The sequence below is a fragment of the Callorhinchus milii genome, unplaced genomic scaffold, assembly GCF_018977255.1.
Source record: "Callorhinchus milii isolate IMCB2004 unplaced genomic scaffold, IMCB_Cmil_1.0 Scaffold31, whole genome shotgun sequence".
NCBI lineage: Eukaryota > Metazoa > Chordata > Chondrichthyes > Chimaeriformes > Callorhinchidae > Callorhinchus > Callorhinchus milii.
Window position 1 is genome coordinate 3,595,502 of NW_024704772.1, and position 20,889 is coordinate 3,616,390.

At 51.2% G+C, this 20,889-nt stretch overlaps 2 protein-coding genes and 2 non-coding genes across 4 annotated transcripts in view; all 4 read right to left on the reverse strand.

Moving 5' to 3' along the window:
* Positions 1-1,651: 1,651 nt before the first annotated feature.
* The window catches only part of LOC103189672 (myosin-9), a 123,075-nt gene continuing 103,837 nt past the window's right edge, over positions 1,652-20,889 (reverse strand). Inside the window, exons 35-40 of the mRNA XM_042344948.1 lie at positions 5,338-5,499; positions 4,679-4,807; positions 4,238-4,326; positions 3,065-3,188; positions 1,888-2,061; positions 1,652-1,774 (exon numbers count right to left, since the gene is read on the reverse strand). Of these exons, the coding sequence (XP_042200882.1) occupies positions 1,652-1,774; positions 1,888-2,061; positions 3,065-3,188; positions 4,238-4,326; positions 4,679-4,807; positions 5,338-5,499 (801 nt within the window). The remainder of the gene's footprint in view (positions 1,775-1,887; positions 2,062-3,064; positions 3,189-4,237; positions 4,327-4,678; positions 4,808-5,337; positions 5,500-20,889) is intronic.
* On the reverse strand, positions 6,445-6,600 carry LOC121851321. The gene has a single exon (XR_006085889.1). It is a non-coding gene; the product is annotated as a small nucleolar RNA SNORA62/SNORA6 family (small nucleolar RNA).
* LOC121851319 lies at positions 8,137-8,289 on the reverse strand. The gene has a single exon (XR_006085887.1). It is a non-coding gene; the product is annotated as a small nucleolar RNA SNORA62/SNORA6 family (small nucleolar RNA).
* Positions 20,424-20,889, reverse strand: part of slc25a38b (solute carrier family 25 member 38b) — a 9,065-nt gene continuing 8,599 nt past the window's right edge. Inside the window, exon 2 of the mRNA XM_007910142.2 lies at positions 20,424-20,775. Coding sequence (XP_007908333.1) covers positions 20,653-20,775 — 123 coding nt within the window. The 3' untranslated portion in view covers positions 20,424-20,652. The remainder of the gene's footprint in view (positions 20,776-20,889) is intronic.

Consider the following 20,889-nt stretch of genomic DNA (forward strand, 5'->3'; position numbering starts at 1 on the left):
AACACAGTTTATGAGAGAGTGACACAGGCTCAGGATTAGATTCCTGATCAGAAGCTATCAGCTACAGCGAGCGAGGGAGCAATGGAGTGAATTTCTGCATCTTTCCTCAAAGTATCAGTGTCGGGTGGGCGGCTGGGTGGGGTGAGAGGGTAGAGACCCGATCTGCTTATGGAGAGGGATTGCGATCAATGAGGAGGTAGACACAGGGACTGTTCTTTTCCTCACAGCAGGAAAATCATTCCAGCCTAAATTCGCTGTCTCACCACTCACTGTATCAGTTAAGTCCTATTTTTGCCTTAAGTCTGCCAGCCAAGGCCCTACCTGCCCTCTATAAAACCAGGCAGCACACCTGGGAGCTTTAGCAGAGGCTGCAGATCTGTGCGGGTTCACTGCCCTGGCCTGTTACCTCAGGCCATGGAGTAAGAACAGCAGCGACCACCCCTCAATCTGGATCACAGGAAACATGAAGTAGTCCTGTAACTCAGTGGTTAGAGCACTCCCCTCACAAGCGAGAGGACCTGGGTTCCATTCCCGGGCAGGGGGCGAAACATTGCACAAGTTTCATTACTTCACACGCCTCTGTTTACCAGCAGGAAGTAGGAACCCAGTTGTTAGTTGATTAACGAATCGCTTTTCCATGGTTAATAACCCTCAAAAATAATGTAAAAAAATAATAATTTGGTCACTCAATCCACGACTGTTTGTGGGACGCTGCTGTGCGCAATTGGCTGCAGTGTTTTCACCCACAAAATATACAGTCAATTCACTTTATAGTATATTCTGTGAAGCGCTTTGAGATGTCTCAGTGATAAGGCGCTATACCAAATGCAAGGATTATTATTACAATAAATGTCAAGTCAGCCATATCCTTATATCCACCCTGCCCTTCCCCCAGGAGATCAGAATATATTGCGCTTTATCGCATCATTGAGAAGTCTCAAAACGCTTCACAGAAAGTGGATTATTATACCCGGAAAGTGATCCGACAATCTACTAACAATTGGGTTCCTACTTACTCCCTGGTAAACAGAGGCTTGTGTGTGGGGTAAGGAAACTTGCCTAAAGTTTCATCCCACCGGGGAATCGAACCCAGGTCCTCTCGCTTGTGAGGCGAGCACTGTAAACACTAGGCTACAGGACTCCGAGATACATAAATTATTGAATAACAATAAATCTCAAGAAAAGGATTGGGTGGTGGTTTGGCTGGGGGGGGGGGGCGAGGGGAGTGGGATTGGGTTGTAGCTAATATTAAGGGGGTCGTGGAAGTCTGAAAGTTATCCGTTTTGTCACAGCCTCTTATAATAGAAGACGGGAGTGATTAACACAGCCTTGACAGCCCTGGCAGTGAGTATTGCCTGGGCCGCAGATAGGACAGAGTCTGTTCGTCTTGTACCAGCTCAGGCTCTGGCTCACAGCCCCGAACTCTCTGTTCATTAACTCAAGCCACACACATGCCGTGTGGTATCTCTAAAATCAGCTTGTCCACACGTCACCACGTCAAAACATTCGAGCAAACAGGGACCTTAAACTTTGCCTCCGTCCAAGGGCAGCCGGGCTGTTGACACCAGTCTTTGTTTCCTCGGTTTATCAACCCCCCAAAATGTCCTCCTCCTCACCCTCCGGTTGATCTCTCTCTCTCTTTCTCTCCTTGTCAAGACTTCAGCCCCAGTTTGGTCATCATCTGCTCATACACGGTCCAGGCCAGGGCGGCCATCAGCGTCCGGCGTAAAGACCGCGGCACCGCACCACGGAAAAAGCCCACCATTCCATGGTTCTGAGAGGGGGGAGAGACAGAGAGGGGCAAGAGAGAGTGGGGAGGGAGGTGAGGGGGGGGAGAGACAGAGAAGGGAGAGAGAGAGTGGGGGAGAGAGGGGGAGGGAGAGAGAGATCCTTGGCCTCCAGGGCGGAGATGGAGGCCTTGTACCTGGACTTGATGGAGTTGTCGGCCTCCTGCAGCTTGAGCTTCAGCTCCTTGTTCTGGCGATCGAGCTGCTGACGAGCGTTCTCAGCTTTCTGAGCATTGCTGCGCTCAGCGGTCAGGTCAGCAGTCAGCTGGTCAACCTGCACAACACGTGGTCACGGTGAGGGGAGGCAGGCAGCCAGAGGAAACAAACATTCCTTACATTTCGGCCACAAAACTCAGTCACTACGCTTTACAGCATATCTCATGAAGTGCTTTGAGACGTCTCACCAAAGTGACAAGGCAAGGATAATTATTATTATTATTGGGTACATCGCCTTTCAAGTCAGGACATTCCAAAGCGCTTCACAGAATATCCTGTAAAGCGTAGTGATTGTGTATTCTGGGGACGAACACGGCAGTCAATTACAGACAGCAACGTCCTGCAAACAGCTATGTGGCGGTCAGCAATTTTACTTGGGAGATTGTCGGCCAGGACACTGGGAGAGAGAGAGGAACTCCCTTCTCTTTTCCTACAGCGCCGCGGAATTTCCAACGTCGACCTGAACGAGCACAGACGGGGAGTGACTTTTAACGTCTTGTCTGAAGGACGGCGTTTCCTACAATGCGGCGCTCTCTCTCTCTCCCCAGCATCAGCCTAGACGACGAGTTCCAGATCCCAACGTGGGGCTTGAACCCAGAAACTTCTAACTCGAGGCAAGAGTGCTATCGAACCAAGGAAGGCTGCCACCAATTTCTACATCACCTCAACCAGTGAACTCAACAAGGTCGGCAGCAACAATAATTATAACAAAATTACATGTGTAAAGCTCCTTTCACATTGGAGGACGTCCCAAGGCGCTGGACAGTCAGAGTTTTGGACGCGAGCTGGGGGTCGGGGTCGAGGAGGAGGGAGGACGGGGAAAGCAGGGAGATCAAAAGCACGGTCGAAGAGGAGGGTCTTGAGATGGTTCTTGAAGGTGGCGAATGAGCGGGCAAGACCGGGATGCAGTTCTAGAGGGTGGGTGCAGAATGGCAGAAAGCCCGCCCGCCGTTCGTGGGGCGAGCGAGGTGGGAAACATGAAGCAGGTCGGAGTGGAGGGAGGGGCAGGATGGTAGGAGGTCGTAGAGGTAGGGGGTTGCCATGGCTGAGCGCGTGCGTACCTGCAGATTAGATTTTCTGAGGCGATCATTGGCCATCTCGCTGTTGGTCTGCTCCTCCTCCACCTCCTCCTCCAGCTGAGCAATCCTGCTTTCCAGCCGGCGCTTCTCATCCAGGGCCAGGGATCTGCAAAGGGGCCGAGCGGCGAGATCAACAGGTGCTGGGCAAGAGCAGGCAGTGCAGCAGGCACTGTGCTGGAATGTCTCTGATTCTACAGCAGCTCAGCAAATGCACATCAGAGGCTCATCTGATACACCAAGTGGCCATGACAAACTGTCTGGTCTTCCAACAACGGTGACAGTCACACACAACAACACTTTACATTCACATGGTGCCTTTCAAGTTGGGAGGATGTCCCAAGGTGCTGGACAGTCAGAGATTTGACAGAGCTGGGTGGGGCGTGGGATTAGGATGGTGTTTTGTTGACCGAAGGAGCGGTCGAACAGGAGGGTCTTGAGACAGGCCTTGAAGGGGAGGGGGGCGTGAGGCGGAGGAACTGTGGGATGGAGTTCCAGAGGTTGGGACAGAGAGTCTGTTCCTTTCTGGAAAGGAGTTCCACCGATGTGGGGCGGGCAGGGCGGGGGACGTGGAGCAGGCGGAAGTCCGCCACGTGGAGGGAGCAGACAGGCTGGTTTGGGGTTTATACAGTATACAGCAACTGATCTGGGAAGCCGTTTAGGTTTTTAAGATCAGGGCAGATCTTTTCAGCCAATTTTCCCCCACCCGCCCCGTGACAATACCCTTCAATTCCCTCACTTAATAATAATAATCTTTGCATTTGACATTTGTGTTTTATTACGTTTTCGAGACGTCTCAAAGCGCTTCACAGGATACACTGTAAAGTGAATTGACTGTATATTTTGTGGGTGAAACATCCATCTTCCCTGCCTTTAAACGCTCCCCCCACATTCCAACAGCCTGTCTCCGTCACTCACAAAAGACAACATTTGGCATTTATATACGTCGGGAGGACATTTCAAAGCGAGTCAGTCACACAGCCGACTGGGAGCCTGAGCTGAGGAGAGGCGAGGGGTGGGGGAGGGGAAGACGGTAGGTGAAAGCTTGATCACAGAGAGAGATGGCTCATTAGGGTTTTGAAGGTGCGGAGGGCGGAGAGGGGAAGAGGGAAAACCGACAAGCAAACAGTCCGAGTTTCACCGAGCGGTGAGACATACTTTCCAGAGCTGCTGCTGGCGATCTCCTCAGCCAGCTCGTCTCTCTCCTGCTGGGCTTGGCGCTTGGCCCGCTCTGCGGCAGCCAGCTCCTGGAGAAGGAAGAGATCAGCGGGTTAGAGACGAGTCAACCATCGCGCTGGCCATTAGGGTCACCGTTCACAGCCACTTTACATTTATACACACACAGCGCCGTTCAGGTTGGGAGGACGTTCTAAAACACTTCCGTTTTGGGGGGGGCGGCGGCAGGGTGTCTGACACACGTAGAAACACATCATGTGCTTAAGTGGTCACCTGCATTGGTGTCAGCCTAGACTGTAAGCTCCAATGCAACCTTCTGACTCAGAGGTGCGAGCGCTAATAACCAAGCCAGGCTGACGCACGAACGTAATGTCACCCGAGCAAGTCAGTCGGAAGGGAACTGCCGTCTGCTCCTGTCCGTACCTCCTGCATCTGGATCATCTCAGCCTCGAGAGACTTGAGCTTCTTCTCATTCTCCTTGGACTGGGCCAGGATGTCCTCCCGGGAGCTGCGGGTGTCACTCAGCTCCCGCTGGTAATCCTTCAACTGAGCCTGTGGGGAGCAATGAGGATGTTAGCGAAATGTTAACAAGGAAACCAAGTGATCAACAATTCCCAACAAGTCAACGGTAACCGCCTTCACCTTCATATCCCCTCTGAACCTCTTATTAAACAAGCATCCTTATTAACCACATTAATAATAATCCTGGCATTTCATATCGCGTCTCATCACGTCTTTGAGACGTCTCAAAGCGCTTTACAGAATATACTATGAATATACTAACAGAATATACTATGTGTATTTTGTGGGTGAGCCAATTGCGCTCAGCAGCTCCCCACAAAACAGTCGTGGTTTGAGTCACCAAAATTTATTTTATTTATTGGGAGGGATTATTACTCCCGGAAATCGATCTGTCAATCAACCAACAGCTGGGTTTCTCTTACAACAGAGGCGTGTGTGTGGGGTAAGGAAATTGGCCTAAGGTTTTGCCCTGACCGGCCCGGGAATCTAACCCAGGCCCGTCTCGCTTGCGAGGTGAGGGCTCTAACCACTGAGCTTCAGGACTCCACTAGTCTGATTACCTGCAGTTTGCGGAGCTGTTTGATAGCCTCCTCTCGCCCTTTGTTCGCCCCCTCAATTTGTCCTTCCAAGTCCTTGAGATCCAGCTCGAGCTTCTTCTTGGCAGCTACAGCCACAGAGCGGTGTTTCCTCTCATCCTCCAGTTCAGCCTCCATCTCCCGCACCTGCAGCAGGAGCAACGCCACCATTAACAACCATTGTGATGTGGTGCCTTATCACATCGTTTCACAGGATTTCACTGGGTTATGGAGTGATGATTTGTGGGCGGGCGCAGCAGCCAATTGAACCATGGCAACGTCTCACGAGTAAGTGATAGATGTGATTGCCAGCCAAGACACTGGGAAAGAGAGACTCCCCTCTCTTTTCCAACACCACCATAGGAATCTTTAATGTCCACATGAACAGGCACTGACTGCCAATGCAGCTCCCCCCTCAACCACTGCACTCGAGCGTCAGTCTAGACTGAATTCAAAGTCCTGCCGTGGGTCTTGGATTTGGCCTGCACTAAGTGACACAGCTGACACTAAAGTACAGCGAGCCTAGCCTACTCCCACATGTCAGCAGACACTTGATTTACAGAGACTGTGAGCTTCTTGAAAACTGAAGCAACTGAACTGGCAACCGAGAGAAACTCAAGTCTTTTTAAATAGTGGTATTAACCGTGTCCACCTGAACAGGTAGATGGGGCTTTAGTTTTAACACCTCATCCAATGGACAGCATCTTGGAGGCTTCACCCCCACCCTCCCCCGAAGAGGTTGGTGAGAGAAAAGATGACTGAAAGCAAGAGTGAAGAGGCAAGCCTTGAGGCAGGCTTTTAACATGTGGAGAGAGTGCCTAAGAGCGGGGGCAGAATGGCTGAAAGCTTCCCCGCTGTTGGTGGGGAGGATTGGGCAGGGCAGGTGAAGCAGGCAAATGTTTTCTGAGCAGTAGAGACTAAAGGCTTACAGGAGTGGGGAAGAGAGTCAGTGTAGGGTCACACCACACTCAACTCCACTCACACCAAGACCTGTGTAAAGAGAACTCGCACTTCTCCAGTGCCCAAAGCTCTGAGACATTACTGCATGTGAAGGGTGTGACATAAATACAAACCGTTTATATTCTGTAGAAACACTGTGGCATAGAATACTATCAAACCCCACTCCTCGAGGCTCAGGGCCTCTTGTGGTGTTAGCGAAAACTTGCCAGCTTTACTATCGCACATTTCCGACACCCGAAGCTCACGGGCCAGAGACTGGTTTAACAACGGGGTTTAATAATGTGCAGAGATCTGAGTAATGTAATCACCTTCCCTTTGATATCACACTTTCACCTCAAGATGATGTCTCAGCAAACGTACTGTAAAGTGGAGTGACTGTGTCCTTTGTGGACAACTCGCGGCAGCCCGTTTGGGCTGAGCAAAATCCCCACGGACAAATAAAGAGCAATGAAGTGAGCGACCATTTTTATCTGGGAGACTGTTGGCCAGGACACCAATGAGAGAGAGAAACTCCCTTTCCTTTTCCGAATAGCCCCGTGGGAGATCTTCAAACGTCCACATGAAAGCCCAGGCACTTGGTTTAACACGTCGTGTAAACGGAGCCTCTGACAATGCAGTGCTCCAGGTGATTTGACTCAGAAGTGAAAGCACTCTGAGACGCTGCCCCTGTGAAGGGCGGTTTATAAATGTAAGCAGTTGTTGTTGTGCCTAGCGGAGCCCCAGAACCTCAGTCAGTCTCCCAGTCACAAATATACAGTCACTACACTTTACAGTATATTCTGTGAAACTCTTCGAGACACCTCGAAGAAGTTATAAGGCGTTGTATCAAATGGAAGGATTATTATTATATTATAGTCAGCGCTGCCCACGTTACCTGCCCAAAAGGCCTGGAAGAGATGACACAGACGTCAGCCGGGTTCTCGATGGCAACAATGGCACGAGCGGCCAGGAGTAGCTTCTCCCAGGTCTTCTTTATGTTGATGATGTAAATACCTGGGACAAGGAACACAGGTAACCCAACTAAGTAGTTAGCCTTAACATAGACCCACGTTAACTCAACTAACGTAGCCTTAAAACAGGCCACACATAAACCCAACTAAAATAGTTAGCCTTAACACAGCCATACATTAACCCTGATAATTTTTAAAACTTCTATTAAGTCTTATCTTAACCTTCTCTGCTCCCAGCTTCTCTGGCCTCTTCTGATAATTGAAGTCCCTCATTCCTGGTAAATCTCCTTTGCACCCTCTCCAATGCCTTGACATCCTTCATAAAGTGTGGGGCCCATAACTGAACATAGTCTCTCGCTGAGGTCTAACCAATGACATAAAGGTTCATCATAACTTCCTGACTTGTGTATTCTATGCCCCTAGTATCCCAGATGCTTTTTTAACAGCTTTATCTTCCTGTCCGGCCACCTTCAAAGATTTCCTTATATGACCCCCAGGTCTCTCTGTTCCTTCACCCCCTTTAAGATTATACCATCAGCGTATATTGCCTCTCCTCATTCTTCCTCACAAAATGCATCACTTTACATTTCTCAACATTAAACTTCATCTGCCCCGTGTCTGCCCATGTTACCAGTCTGTCTATGTCTAGACAAACATTATCCCAACTAAAGTGACTTAGCTCTGTAGGGCTGCACTGTACTCCAAAGTGTCCTAAGATCTTATCACGATAAAGCATTATAACAAGCAAATCCTACTTTCCTTAAAACCCTGTCAATCCTCTCTATTCTCTTCAGTCTCACTAGTTTTCCCTCCGCTCAGACATATGCTGACCGTGCCTGTGACAGGCAGACTGCTCTCCTACCAGTGAGGGTTGTATTGTAGCAAGTTTCACTATCAAACCCCACTCCTCGGGGCCCAGGGCCTCTTGTGGTGTTAGCGAAAAACCTGCTTTACTGTAGCACACGTCCGACATCGGAGCTCATTGGCCAGACACTGGCCTCAGCACCGGGCTTTAACTGTGTGCGCTGAGCCACGAGGGCAACTCCTACTAACTTAACAGGTTTCAATCAGACTGCTTGTCCAGCAATGACCTCCCCAGTGGCTATACTTATTACCCAGCCTTGCTCCTCCCGACCTCTGTGACCTAACTCCATATAGATCTGTCCACTGCCAGCAGGATCCTTTAAATCTCTCCATGGTCTTGCCCCAACTTTCCTCTTGGACCTCCTCAAACCCTACCAACCCACCTCCTTCTGTTCAGCAGACACTGTCCTGCTTCACAACCCCCGCCCCAACATCTGTGGTCAGGCTTTCAAGGATCTGCCCCAGTCTCTGTAATTGCATGCTCTTTGACCGTGCCTTCGGCCAACTTCCCAGCCCCCCACCCCAGGGGCGAACCCTGGTCTGTCCAGAGTCCTGGGGCATCCCCAACTGATACATCTTATGTGAGGTTTACTGTACATGTGCCTGGAGGCTGGAAGCTCACCTACCATCACTTTTCCTCTTGTATACGTATTGCTCCATTTGGAAGTCCAGGTTTGTGCTTCCCAGGTGGGTGGAAGCAGCGAGGAATTTGAGGACATCTTCCTCCTTCATCTGGAGGACATCCAGACCTCCGGACATTGTGAAGGTTTCCCTTTAAAGTAACGATGGGTAACCTGCGGGAAAACAACATGCGGTCAACATAAACCCAGCTGAAGGTACAGCTGCTAGAACGTTACAGCGCCTCACTGGGATTTGTTAGTCAATTGTAACAAAGAATGGCAAACAACTACAGCAGCCAATTTACACACAGCAATGAAGGCCATGAGAGGCTCAGGTAAGAGAAACCTCTTTTCCAATAGTGTCACAGAATTTTACAGTAAAGTACAGTGAGTTAACATGTGGGTAAACACAGAAGCCAATTGTCTTGAAGGGAACAGGTGATTTTATCTGGGAGATTGTTGGCCAAGACACTGGGAGAGAAACTCCTTTCTCTTTTCCAACAGCACCATGGGAGACCTTTAACATCTACCTAAACAGGGCACAGACAGGGAGTGAGGATTAATTCTCATCTGAAGGATGGAGTCAACTCCATTAGTAACTGGTCCAGATTCCAACGACTCTCCATCCCTCACTCACTGCACAAATGATATTCACAAAACTCTTCATCCCCTCACCACCACCAACCCACCCCACACACATGTGCGCGCGCAAAAGCCATGTTGAGATGACATCAAGCCGGGGGTGGGGGGGAACTCAAGCTAATTGGACAGCAACTTCAAGGTGATTTCTCAGGCGGAAGCGGGAGAAACGCCAACATCTCCCCCCACCCAAAAGCTCTCTGGACGCTATGTTGTTGCTGCTGCTGTTGTAAATATTCCCTTCAAGGCGTTTTCTCACTGGGGAACTGGGGGGACAAAAACCTCCGACGTTCCCTTTAAGGGCTAAACGCCGACAGGACTTCCCCTTTAACTGCCTCCCGCCGCGCCTCCCGCCCGGGGCCCACACGCGGTCGGGCCTCACCCCCGACACCTCCTCTCCCAGTCGGAGGCCGCGCCGCACCTCCCGCCCGGAGCGCCCCGACTGAAAAATAGACGGTTCCGAGCAGTCAGGAGGCGGAGTCCACGTGGACCCGACCGCGCTGAGGCCTGAGGCCTATCCTCCCCTCCCGCGCGGAGCAGAAAAAGACGCGCGGCTTTTTATCAATCGGTGACGCCGGGGCTTTCCTCCCTCCCCCCACCCCGGGCGGCCGGACCGGGACGGCGGCGGCTCCTCCTCTCTCCCCCCCGCCCCAGGCCTCGCGCGGCCACTGACCAGAGAACAGCGCCGTATGGAGGCCTTCGAGCAAAAGAGGCCGCGCGCAGGAAGTGACGTCCTTATATACTGCGGCGGGACCGCTCCACCAATCAGCTCACACAGAGCCCAGCGACATCCGCTTCCGGTGCCTGCTAGTGGGGGTGGGGCTGCCGGGCCAGGGGAGCTGGTTGCTAAGGGCCGTAGTTGCTAAGGGCCGTTGTTGCTAGAGAGAGCCCGAAGCAATGGTTGCGGAGAGGCTGATGTGCTGGGGAGGCAGTGGCCAGTGGTTGCTAGGGAGAGGGAGGGGATGGGGTTGCTATGGAGAGGCCAGTGGTTGCTAGGGAGAGACAGGAGAGCTGGTTGCTAGGGAGAGGCTTGGCCAGTGGTTGCTAGGGACAGGCAAGGATGGGTTTGCAAAGGGGGGAGAAGCCTACGGTTGCTATGGGTTAGGGTTGTGGGGAGAAGCAGATGGCTGTGGGTGTCAGAGGGAAGCAGGGGCTCGGGAGGGCGAGGGGGAGGTAGGGGCCAGTGATGCCCAAGGGAGGAGGATCCATACTTTGGGAGGAAGGTGGAGGCAAGACCCGGTTGTCACTATGAAGCCAGCGGTTATCAATGAACCAGCTATCTGAGAGTCCTATGGGAGAACAAGGGGCCTGGGGTAGCGGGGGGTCACTTGGGGCACAAGGCAACGGTCGATGGTTGTGAGGGGGAAATAGGGACCCGAGATGGTTAGGGGGAGGCTGGGGCCTGCAGTTGCTAGAGGAAGGTCCAGCCTCTGAGTGCAAACAGGAATCAGGGCCTTTGCATCATTAAGGATCAAGGGGCCTGTGATAGTCAAGGGAGGTGGGGCCGGGCATGAGGGTGCTGGTTCGAGGCAGAAGTCCACGGGTGCCAGGGGGAGACAAGGTCTGGTGATGGCTAGGGGAGGCAGGGTGCCGGTAAGGGAGGGAAAGGCAGAGTTGCAGGTACTAGTTCAAGGCAGAAACCCATTGCTGGGGAGGTTTGGGAGAAGTGGGGGGACCTGCAATTGCTGGGGGTAGGTAGGGCCTGTGGTCATCAGGGAGGGGGCTGGCAATGTGGTGACTAGGGCAACCGGACCAATGGTTGCTCTTGAGGCAGGAGCTGGACAGTCGTTGCTAAGGGAGTGATGGTGGTTGCTAATGACAACAACAAGATTACATTTGTATAGCGCCTTTTACGTTGGGAGGATGTCCCAAGGCGCTGGACAGTGTACAGCATTTCAGATCCGAGCTGTGGTCAGCGGGGAGAAGGGAGGCGAGGGGAAGGGGTGACCAATGGCATGGTTGAAGAGGAGGGTTTTGAGGCGGGACTTTAAGGCGCGAGGCGGAGTGATTGGGGATGGAGTTCCAGAGGTTGAGGGCAGAGTGGCTGAAGGCTCTCCCATCAATGTGGGGCAGGTGGGTCGGGGGATGTGGAGCAGGCTGGAGTCAGCTGAGCAGAGGGAGAGGACGGGTTGGTAGGGGATTAGGAAGTCACAGAGATAGGGTGGGCTGAGACCATTGAGGGCTTTGTAGGTGAGGATTAGAATTTTGAACTGGATCCTCTGAAGGATAGGGAGCCAATGGAGATGGGGTCACGGAGTTTGGTGCGGGAGAGTACATGGGCTGCAGAGTTCTGGATTATCTGCAGCCTGTGGAGGGAAGAGTCAGGAAGGCGTTTGCATAGTCGAGTCTGGAGGTGATGAAGGCGTGAACAAGCATTTCATCGGCCTGAGGGGTGAGGTAGTGGCAGAGTCGGGCGATGTTATGGAGGTGAGGGAAGGCAGAGTGGGTCATAGCTTGGATATGGGGAAGAAAAGACAGTTGAGGGTCGAACAAGACACCCAGGTTCCTGACTGGCGGTGAGTTGAAGTGTGCAACCGTGGAGGTTGATGCTGCCAGAGCCTGAGGTGCAGAGGCGCTGCCGTGAGCCACTCAGGAGGGCCTCAGTCTTGTTCACATTCAACTGCAGGAAATTTACCCTCATCCAGGACTTGATGTCCGACAGACAGTCTGTCAGGACAACAGGGTCCTGGAGTTGAGAGTGGAGGCAGAAAGATAGAGTTGGGTGTCATCCGCATACATATGGAAGTTGACCCCATGTCTGCGGATGATGTCACCAAGGGGGAGCATGAAGATATTAAAGAGGAGAGGGCCAAGGACAGAGCCCTGGGGGTGGCAGATGTGATAATGCTAAGGGAAGCTGGGTGGTTCTGTGGTTGCCAGAGAAGTCACAGTTGGTCCATGTTGGTAGGGGACATCAAGGCCAATTTTCTCCAGTTGAAAGTTGACAAGACCGAGGCTCTCCTGATTCGCTTCCATCATAGCTCAGGGGCTGACAGCATCACTATCCATGGATGCACTCTTCACCTCACTGAGTACACAACCTCAGTGCCTTGTTTGATCCTCAACTGTCTTTTAAACCCCTCATTTGTGCCATGAACCGTTCTGCCTTCTCTACCCTGCCGCGGTCACTACCTCTCCGAGACACTCATCCATGCTTTCATCCTGGATTGACTCTTCTAACTCTCTGCTCACTGGACTTCCCAACTCTTCCCTCCACAAGCTGCACATTATTCAGAACTCTGGAGCTTGTGTCTCTCCTGCAAGAGGCCATGAGCCAATCACCCCCATCCTCGCCCAACTTCACTAACTCCCCATTCCCCAGAGATCAAAATCGAGTTAAAAGCCTCACACTTTTGCTGCCCTCCACGGTCTTGTCCTCCCTACCTCTGTGACCTGCTACCAATCTGTCCGCTCCCTCCGCCCTGAGCACCTCCGTCTTGTCCCCCACACTTGCCTCCTTCAAGACCTGACTCAAAACCTATTCTTTGACTGTGCCTTCAGTCCCACTTCTCCACCCCCATCCCCCATCCCCCTTGGCCCCCATCCCCCATCCCCCTTGCCCTCCACCCCTTTTGACTCCAGGCCTTAGCTTTCACTGGCTCCCAATCACCGAACGGATCGATTTCAAGATCCTCTCACTCGTTTTCAAATTCCTTCATTCCCTTGCACTTCCCTACATGTTTGATCTGCTTACTGCCCACTCAACCACCCACTGCCTCCGCCCAGGTGGCTCCAGCCTCGTTTGTCCCTCATGCCGTCCGCGCCACCATCGGTGGCCATGCTTTCAGCCACTACACTCCAAAACTCTGGCTCTCTCCCTCAATCCCTCCGCCTTGCCGCCTTCCTCCCCACTTTCAACTTCCACCTTTCTGATCGTACCTACAGCCACCTCCCCTCTCCCCCTGCGTCAGGGTCAGACTACGCCCCTGTCAAGCGTTCCGGGACGCTACTCCGTATGAAGGCGCAATATTTTTGTTGAAGGCTGTGATGATTGGCCAAGAATCTCACTGAACCAAATGCTGTAGTTGTCCTGTTGCTGACAGGACTGTTAGGGACTGTCACAGCGAGCAGGGGGCAGCACTGGCCCAGGGGATAGGGAAATGGTTCAAACTGCCAGCCACAGAGAGAGAGAATTATAATAATCCTTACGTTGTGATACAGCGCCTTATCACGTCTTCGAGACATCTCAAAGCACTTCACAGAATATACTGTAAAGTGAATTGACTATATTTGTGGGGGAAAAGCGACAGCAGCGTCCTCACAAACAGTAACGATGAAGTAATGGAGAGGGCGGGTGAAGGCAGTGCAGTTGATAGAGTTTATATGGACTTTCAAATGACTTTTGATAAAGTGCCACATAAGAGACTTGTCAGCAAAATAGAAGCCCCCGGTATTAAAGGGACAGTGGCAACAACAACAACAACAACAACAAGATTCCATTTATAAAGCGCCTTTCACGTCAGGAGGACGTCCCAAGGCCCTGCACAGTTGGGTCATGACCCGAGCAGGGGGGAAATGGTCAGGGTGAGGGAAGGGAGGGAGCGAGGAGGGGGAAATGGTCAGGGTGAGGGAGGGAGCGAGGAGGGGAAGAGAGTCGAGAGGGGAGCTGAAGGCTCGGTCAAAGAGAAGATGCAGCGGATACAGAACTGACTGGGAGACAGAGAGCAGAGAGCAGTGGTGAACGGTTTATTTTCTGACCTGAGGGAAGTGCAGTGGTGACCCCCAGGGGTCGGTATTGGGGCCACTGCTGTTTGTGATCTATATAAATGACTGGACTTGGGTTTAGGGAATACAATTTCAACATTTGCAGATGATACTGAGCTGGAAAAGTAGTAAACAGTGAGGAGGATAGTAACCGACTGCAAACGGACACAGACAGACTGGTAACACGGGCAGACACGGGGCGGATGGAGTTTAATATGGAGAAATGTGAAGTGATGCATTTTGTGAGGAAGAACGAGGAGAGACAATATAAGATGATGGTATAATCTTAAAGGGGGTGAAGGAACAGAGAGACCTGGGGGGTCATATAAGTAAAACTTTGAAGGTGGCCGGACAGGGAGATACAGCTGTTGAAGGACTTCAATGATCAGGAGAGGCGAGAGAAGCCGGGATTATTCTCCTTGGAGCAGAGAAGATAAGAGGAGACTTAATAGAAGTTTTTAAAATGATGAGGGGATTCGATAAGGTGAACAAGGAGAAACTATTTCCCCTGGTGGGTGGGTCAGTAACCCGAGGGCACTGATTTAAAATAATTGTTAAAAGAAACAGAGGGGGGGGAGGAAAAATGTTTTCACATAACGAGTTGTTGGGATCCTATTTCATAACAACTTTTAAGAGAGCAGATAATTATTTGGGGAGGGCAAGTTTGCAGGGCTATGGGGAGAGAGCGGGGAGTGGGGTTGATCAGGGCTATGGGGAGAGAGCGGGGAGTGGGGTTGATCAGGGCTATGGGGAGAGCGGGGAGTGGGGTTGATCAGGGCTATGGGGAGAGAGTGGGGGAGGGGTTGATCAGGGCTATGGGGAGAGAGCGGGGGAGGGGTTGATCAGGGCTATGGGGAGAGAGCGGGGAGTGGGGTTGATCAGGGCTATGGGGAGAGAGCGGGGAGTGGGGTTGATCAGGGCTATGGGGAGAGAGCGGGGGAGTGGGGTTGATCAGGGCTATGGGGAGAGAGCGGGGAGTGGGTTGATCAGGGCTATGGGGAGAGAGCGGGGAGTGGGTTGATCAGGGCTATGGGGAGAGAGCGGGGGAGTGGGGTTGATCAGGGCTATGGGGAGAGAGCGGGGAGTGGGGTTGATCAGGGCTATGGGGAGAGAGCGGGGGGAGTGGGGTTGATCAGGGCTATGGGGAGAGCGCGGGGGGAGTGGGGTTGATCAGGGCTATGGGGAGAGCGGGGGAGTGGGGTTGATCAGGGCTATGGGGAGAGAGTGGGGGAGGGGTTGATCAGAGCTATGGGGAGAGCGCGGGGGGAGTGGGGTTGATCAGGGCTATGGGGAGAGAGCGGGGGAGTGGGGTTGATCAGGGCTATGGGGAGAGAGCGGGGGGAGTGGGGTTGATCAGGGCTATGGGGAGAAAGCGGGGGAGTGGGTTGAATTGGAAGCTCTATTGAAGAGCGAGCGGCACAGACACGATGGGCTGTATAATTCTTTCAGTTGTTTGGTCACCCTTTATGACCACCCATGGCGGGTGGGGTGGGGGAGGAGTGAGTTCCAGGCTGGAATGTTTGAGGTCATTGATCTGTCGCGATAGAAAGAGAAATGAGCCTCCTCCCGGGGGAGCTGAGGAGAGGGAATTCTGTGGCTGCAGGTTCTCATTCACCTCCAGCTCTGTGTATCCTGGGGCACTGACCAGCCGGCTGGCTATCAGGCAGTCAGTGAGAAAACAGCTGCTGACTCCTGATAAGAGTAAGAGGACAGAGCAACAGGCAGATAAATTCAGACAGTGCGTCCAAGGCCAACTCTTGGGTGTTTCCTTGTTCTACGCAGTTACACGGAATGAAACAGGCTAATCTGTGCCGTGTTAATACTCCACACAAGCTTCAACCCCTCTATTCCCCTGTAGCTCAGTGGTGAGAGCACTCGCTTTGCAAGTGAGAGACCGGAGTTCAATCCCGGGGGGTCAGGGGCGAAACCTCGGGCAAGTTTCCTTACTCCACACAGAGCCCTAATAATATTCCCTCCAAAACCCAAACAATAATAAATTGGTCATTTTCAATCTACAGACTGTTTGTGGGACATTGCTGTGCGCAATTGGCTGCCGCGTTCGCCCACAAATATACAGTCAATTCACTTTACAGTGTGTCCTGTGAAGCGCTTTGAGACGTCTCCCGACGTGAGAAGCGCTATATCAAATGCAAGGATTATTATTATTATTACACCCCTCTATTCCTCTCTCCTACACCCCATTATTTAATAAACCCTAACATTTGATCCAGGGCCTTTCGTGTCAGGAGAATGTAATTTTACAGTAAATTCTGTGAAGCACTTTGGAACAACCTCCGGAAATGGAAGGCTTTGTACCAAAGGAAAGGATTATTATTTGTATTATTATTATTAATAGTACAATCCTTACTTCAAGAGGACATCTGAAAGAGCTTCACAGGATTTAAGGTATATTTTGTGAGTAAACGCAGGAGCCAATTTGCAAACAGCAATGTCCCACAAAGCCACGAGCGAGCGAGTAACTTTATCTGGGGGATTGTTGGCCAGGACACCGGGGGAGAGAGAGAGAGAAAAACTCCCTTCTCTTTTCCACAGCAACATAGAAGATCTTGAGTTTGAACAGGGACAGACATATTTAATGCCTCATCCATAGGATGGCACCTCTGACAATGTGGCACTCCCCCAGCATCGGAGCATCAGCCGAGATTGTGACCTCAAAGTCCTCGATGTAGAGTTTGAACCTACAACCTTTTGACTCGCAGAGGAGAGTGCGAGCGACGGAGTTGGGCTGACAGTGCACTCCGTTATTACAGTCCCCTCTTCCTGAAAATACATCTGCACATTTGAAGAATAATTGATTTTAAGAATAATTGAATAAAGGAGGAATTTGAATCAACTTCATGTGGTTGTCAATGAGTCAATGAGCTGTTTGTTAATATGTAACAGACGTATCTCCAGCCAAGGTCCCAAGACTCACAAAACACACTCGTGACAAGACTCCTCAGGCTCTGGAGAGCAGCTCAGGGCAAGCAGGAGGGCAGCAAATGAAACTCACATTCAGCAAGAGGGATTCATTATTTCAGGATACCCAATGTGGAGAGAACTTTACTGTATCTCCAACCCATAATGTACCTCACCTGGGAGTGTGGACGCACAGTGTAGAGGGAGCTTTACTGTGTCTCTAACCCTGACCTGGGAGTGTGGACACACAGTGTAGAGGAGCTTTACTGTGTCTCTAACCCTGACCTGGGAGTGTGGACGCACAGTGTAGAGGGAGCTTTACTGTGTCTCTAACCCTGACCTGGGAGTGTGACACACAGTGTAGAGGGAGCTTTACTGTGTCTCTAACCCTGACCTGGGAGTGTGGACACACAGTGTAGAGGAGCTTTACTGTGTCTCTAACCCTGACCTGGGAGTGTGGACGCACAGTGTAGAGGAGCTTTACTGTCTCTAACCCTGACCTGGGAGTGTGGACGGACACACAGTGTAGAGGGAGCTTTACCGTGTCTCTAACCCTGACCTGGGAGTGTGGACGCACAGTGTAGAGGAGCTTTACTGTGTCTCTAACCCTGACCTGGGAGTGTGGACACACAGTGTAGAGGGAGCGTTACTGTGTCTCTAACCCTGACCTGGGAGTGTGGACGCACAGTGTAGAGGAGCTTTACTGTCTCTAACCCTGACCTGGGAGTGTGGACGCACAGTGTAGAGGCAGCTTTACTGTGTCTCTAACCCTGACCTGGGAGTGTGGACGCACAGTGTAGAGGCAGCTTTACTGTGTCTCTAACCTGTGCTGTGACTGATCTGTAGCACGTGTAATAATCCTTGCATTTGATATAGTGCCTTTATCACGTCTTCGAGATGTCTGAAAGCGCTTCACAGAATATACTTTGACTTGGGAGCTTGTTTTACTATCTCATCCAAAGGACAGCACATCCGACAATACAGAACTCCCCCCAACACTGCATTGTAACATCAGCTGAGACTGTGAGCTCAAACAACAACTTGCATTTATATAGAAGCTCTGGTGCAGGGTAGCGTCCCAGAGTGCTTGACCAGAGGTGAGTGTGAAAGGCTAACACACTCCCGTTTTCTTTTTCAAAAGTAGTGAGTACCAGAAAGGAGTTGAGATATTTGTGTCTCTCAGTGATAGACTCCCCCCTTCACAGTCTCCCTGTCTGACCTTCACTGCACTTTCACCACCTATGATTCAGCAGATTTTGAGCTGCTTCGCTGTATAGAGAGGAGAGTTTAAAACTATGTCCTTGGACCATGTCCAGATCACGCTGTTCTGTCAGCCGAAAGCCATTAGATTCCAGACTGAGCTCACACACAGCCACCGTCCTGGCAGCCTCTGCCCGTTAGTTATATAGAGTTGCAGCAGCAGTACAGTGTCTGCGTTGGTATTTTATTGCACCAAACTCTTCTCACTTTCATGTTACACGTTTTGTATTCAATATAGTGTAGACACCTCAAAACTAAGTAAGTTCCCAGTTGTTAGTCGATTGGCGGATCGCTTTCCCAAGGAAAGAATCCCTTCAAAAATAAAATTTCATATTCTCTGGAATTAGGATAAATAGACTGCGTCCTCCAGGGAGAGAGTGTGGCTTCCATTCCGAAACACATGGATTTTTCAGGAACTGGAGTTGAGACCAGCAGAAAGTAGCCTCAATTTTGACATCCCGTTGCCAAGCACATCACCTCGTTGCCCGCTCAGCTCAGAGTTCCCGCTTACCTCGGCACACGGCATCAATCGTATTAAATAAACATTAGTGTAACTTGCAGCTCGGACTACGGAAACTGAAACAGAAACTTGCCCCGTTGAGTTGATGCTGGAAACCTTTTATTGCACGTTTTAGCTTTTCATCAAACATTTGTAAACGGATTCCTTTTTTATTCTGATTTTCTGGGTTAATGACCTGGGTTAGATTCTCACACTAATCTGCTGCAGCCAAGCAGGGAATGGGTTGTGCAAAACACAGTTTATGAGAGAGTGACACAGGCTCAGGATTAGATTCCTGATCAGAAGCTATCAGCTACAGCGAGCGAGGGAGCAATGGAGTGAATTTCTGCATCTTTCCTCAAAGTATCAGTGTCGGTGGGCGGCTGGGTGGGGTGAGAGGGTAGAGACCCGATCTGCTTATGGAGAGGGATTGCGATCAATGAGGAGGTAGACACAGGGACTGTTCTTTTCCTCATAGCAGGAAAATCATTCCAGACTAAATTCGCTGTCTCACCACTCACTGTATCAGTTAAGTCCTATTTTTGCCTTAAGTCTGCCAGCCAAGGCCCTACCTGCCCTCTATAAAACCAGGCAGCACACCTGGGAGCTTTAGCAGAGGCTGCAGATCTGTGCGGGTTCACTGCCCTGGCCTGTTACCTCAGGCCATGGAGTAAGAACAGCAGCGACCACCCCTCAATCTGGATCACAGGAAACTGAAGTAGTCCTGTAACTCAGTGGTTAGAGCACTCCCCTCACAAGCGAGAGGACCTGGGTTCATTCCCGGGCAGGGGGCGAAACATTGCACAAGTTTCATTACCACACGCCTCTGTTTACCAGCAGGAAGTAGGAGCCCAATTGTTAGTTGATTAACGAATCGCTTTTCCAGGTTAATAACCCTCAAATAATTAAAAAAAATAATTTGGTCACTCAATCCACGACTGTTTGTGGGACGCTGCTGTGGCAATTGGCTGCAGTGTTTCCCCACAAAATATACAGTCAATTCACTTTATATATATTCTGTGAAGCGCTTTGAGATGTCTCAACGATGATAAGGCACTTACCAAATGCAGGATTATTATTACAATAAATGTCAAGTCAGCCATATCCTTATATCCACCCTGCCCTTCCCCCAGGAGATCAGAATATATTGCGCTTTATCGCATCATTGAGAAGTCTCAAAACGCTTCACAGAAAGTGGATTATTATACCCGGAAAGTGATCCGACAATCTACTAACAATTGGGTTCCTACTTACTCCCTGGTAAACAGAGGCTTGTGTGTGGGGTAAGGAAACTTGCCTAAAGTTTCATCCCACCGGGGAATCGAACCCAGGTCCTCTCGCTTGTGAGGCGAGCACTGTAAACACTAGGCTACAGGACTCCGAGATACATAAATTATTGAATAACAATAAATCTCAAGAAAAGGATTGGGTGGTGGTTTGGTGGGGGGGGGGCGAGGGGAGTGGGATTGGGTTGTAGCTAATATTAAGGGGGTCGTGGAAGTCTGAAAGTTATCCGTTTTGTCACAGCCTCTTATAATAGAAGACGGGAGTGATTAACACAGCCTTGACAGCCCTGGCAGTGAGTATTGCCTGGGCCGCAGATAGGACAGAGTCTGTTCGTCTTGTACCAGCTCAGGCTCTGGCTCACAGCCCGAACTCTCTGTTCATTAACTCAAGCCACACACATGCCGTGTGGTATCTCTAAAATCAGCTTGTCCACACGTCACCACGTCAAAACATTCGAGCAAACAGGGACCTTAAACTTTGCCTCCGTCCAAGGGCAGCCGGGCTGTTGACACCAGTCTTTGTTTCCTCGGTTTATCAACCCCCCAAAATGTCCTCCTCCTCACCCTCCGGTTGATCTCTCTCTCTCTTTCTCTCCTTGTCAAGACTTCAGCCCCAGTTTGGTCATCATTTGCTCATACACGGTCCAGGCCAGGGCGGCCATCAGCGTCCGGCGTAAAGACCGCGGCACCGCACCACGGAAAAAGCCCACCATTCCATGGTTCTGAGAGAGGGGGGAGAGACAGAGAGGGGCAAGAGAGAGTGGGGAGGGAGGTGAGGGGGGGGAGAGACAGAGAAGGGAGAGAGAGAGTGGGGGAGAGAGGGGAGGGAGAGAGAT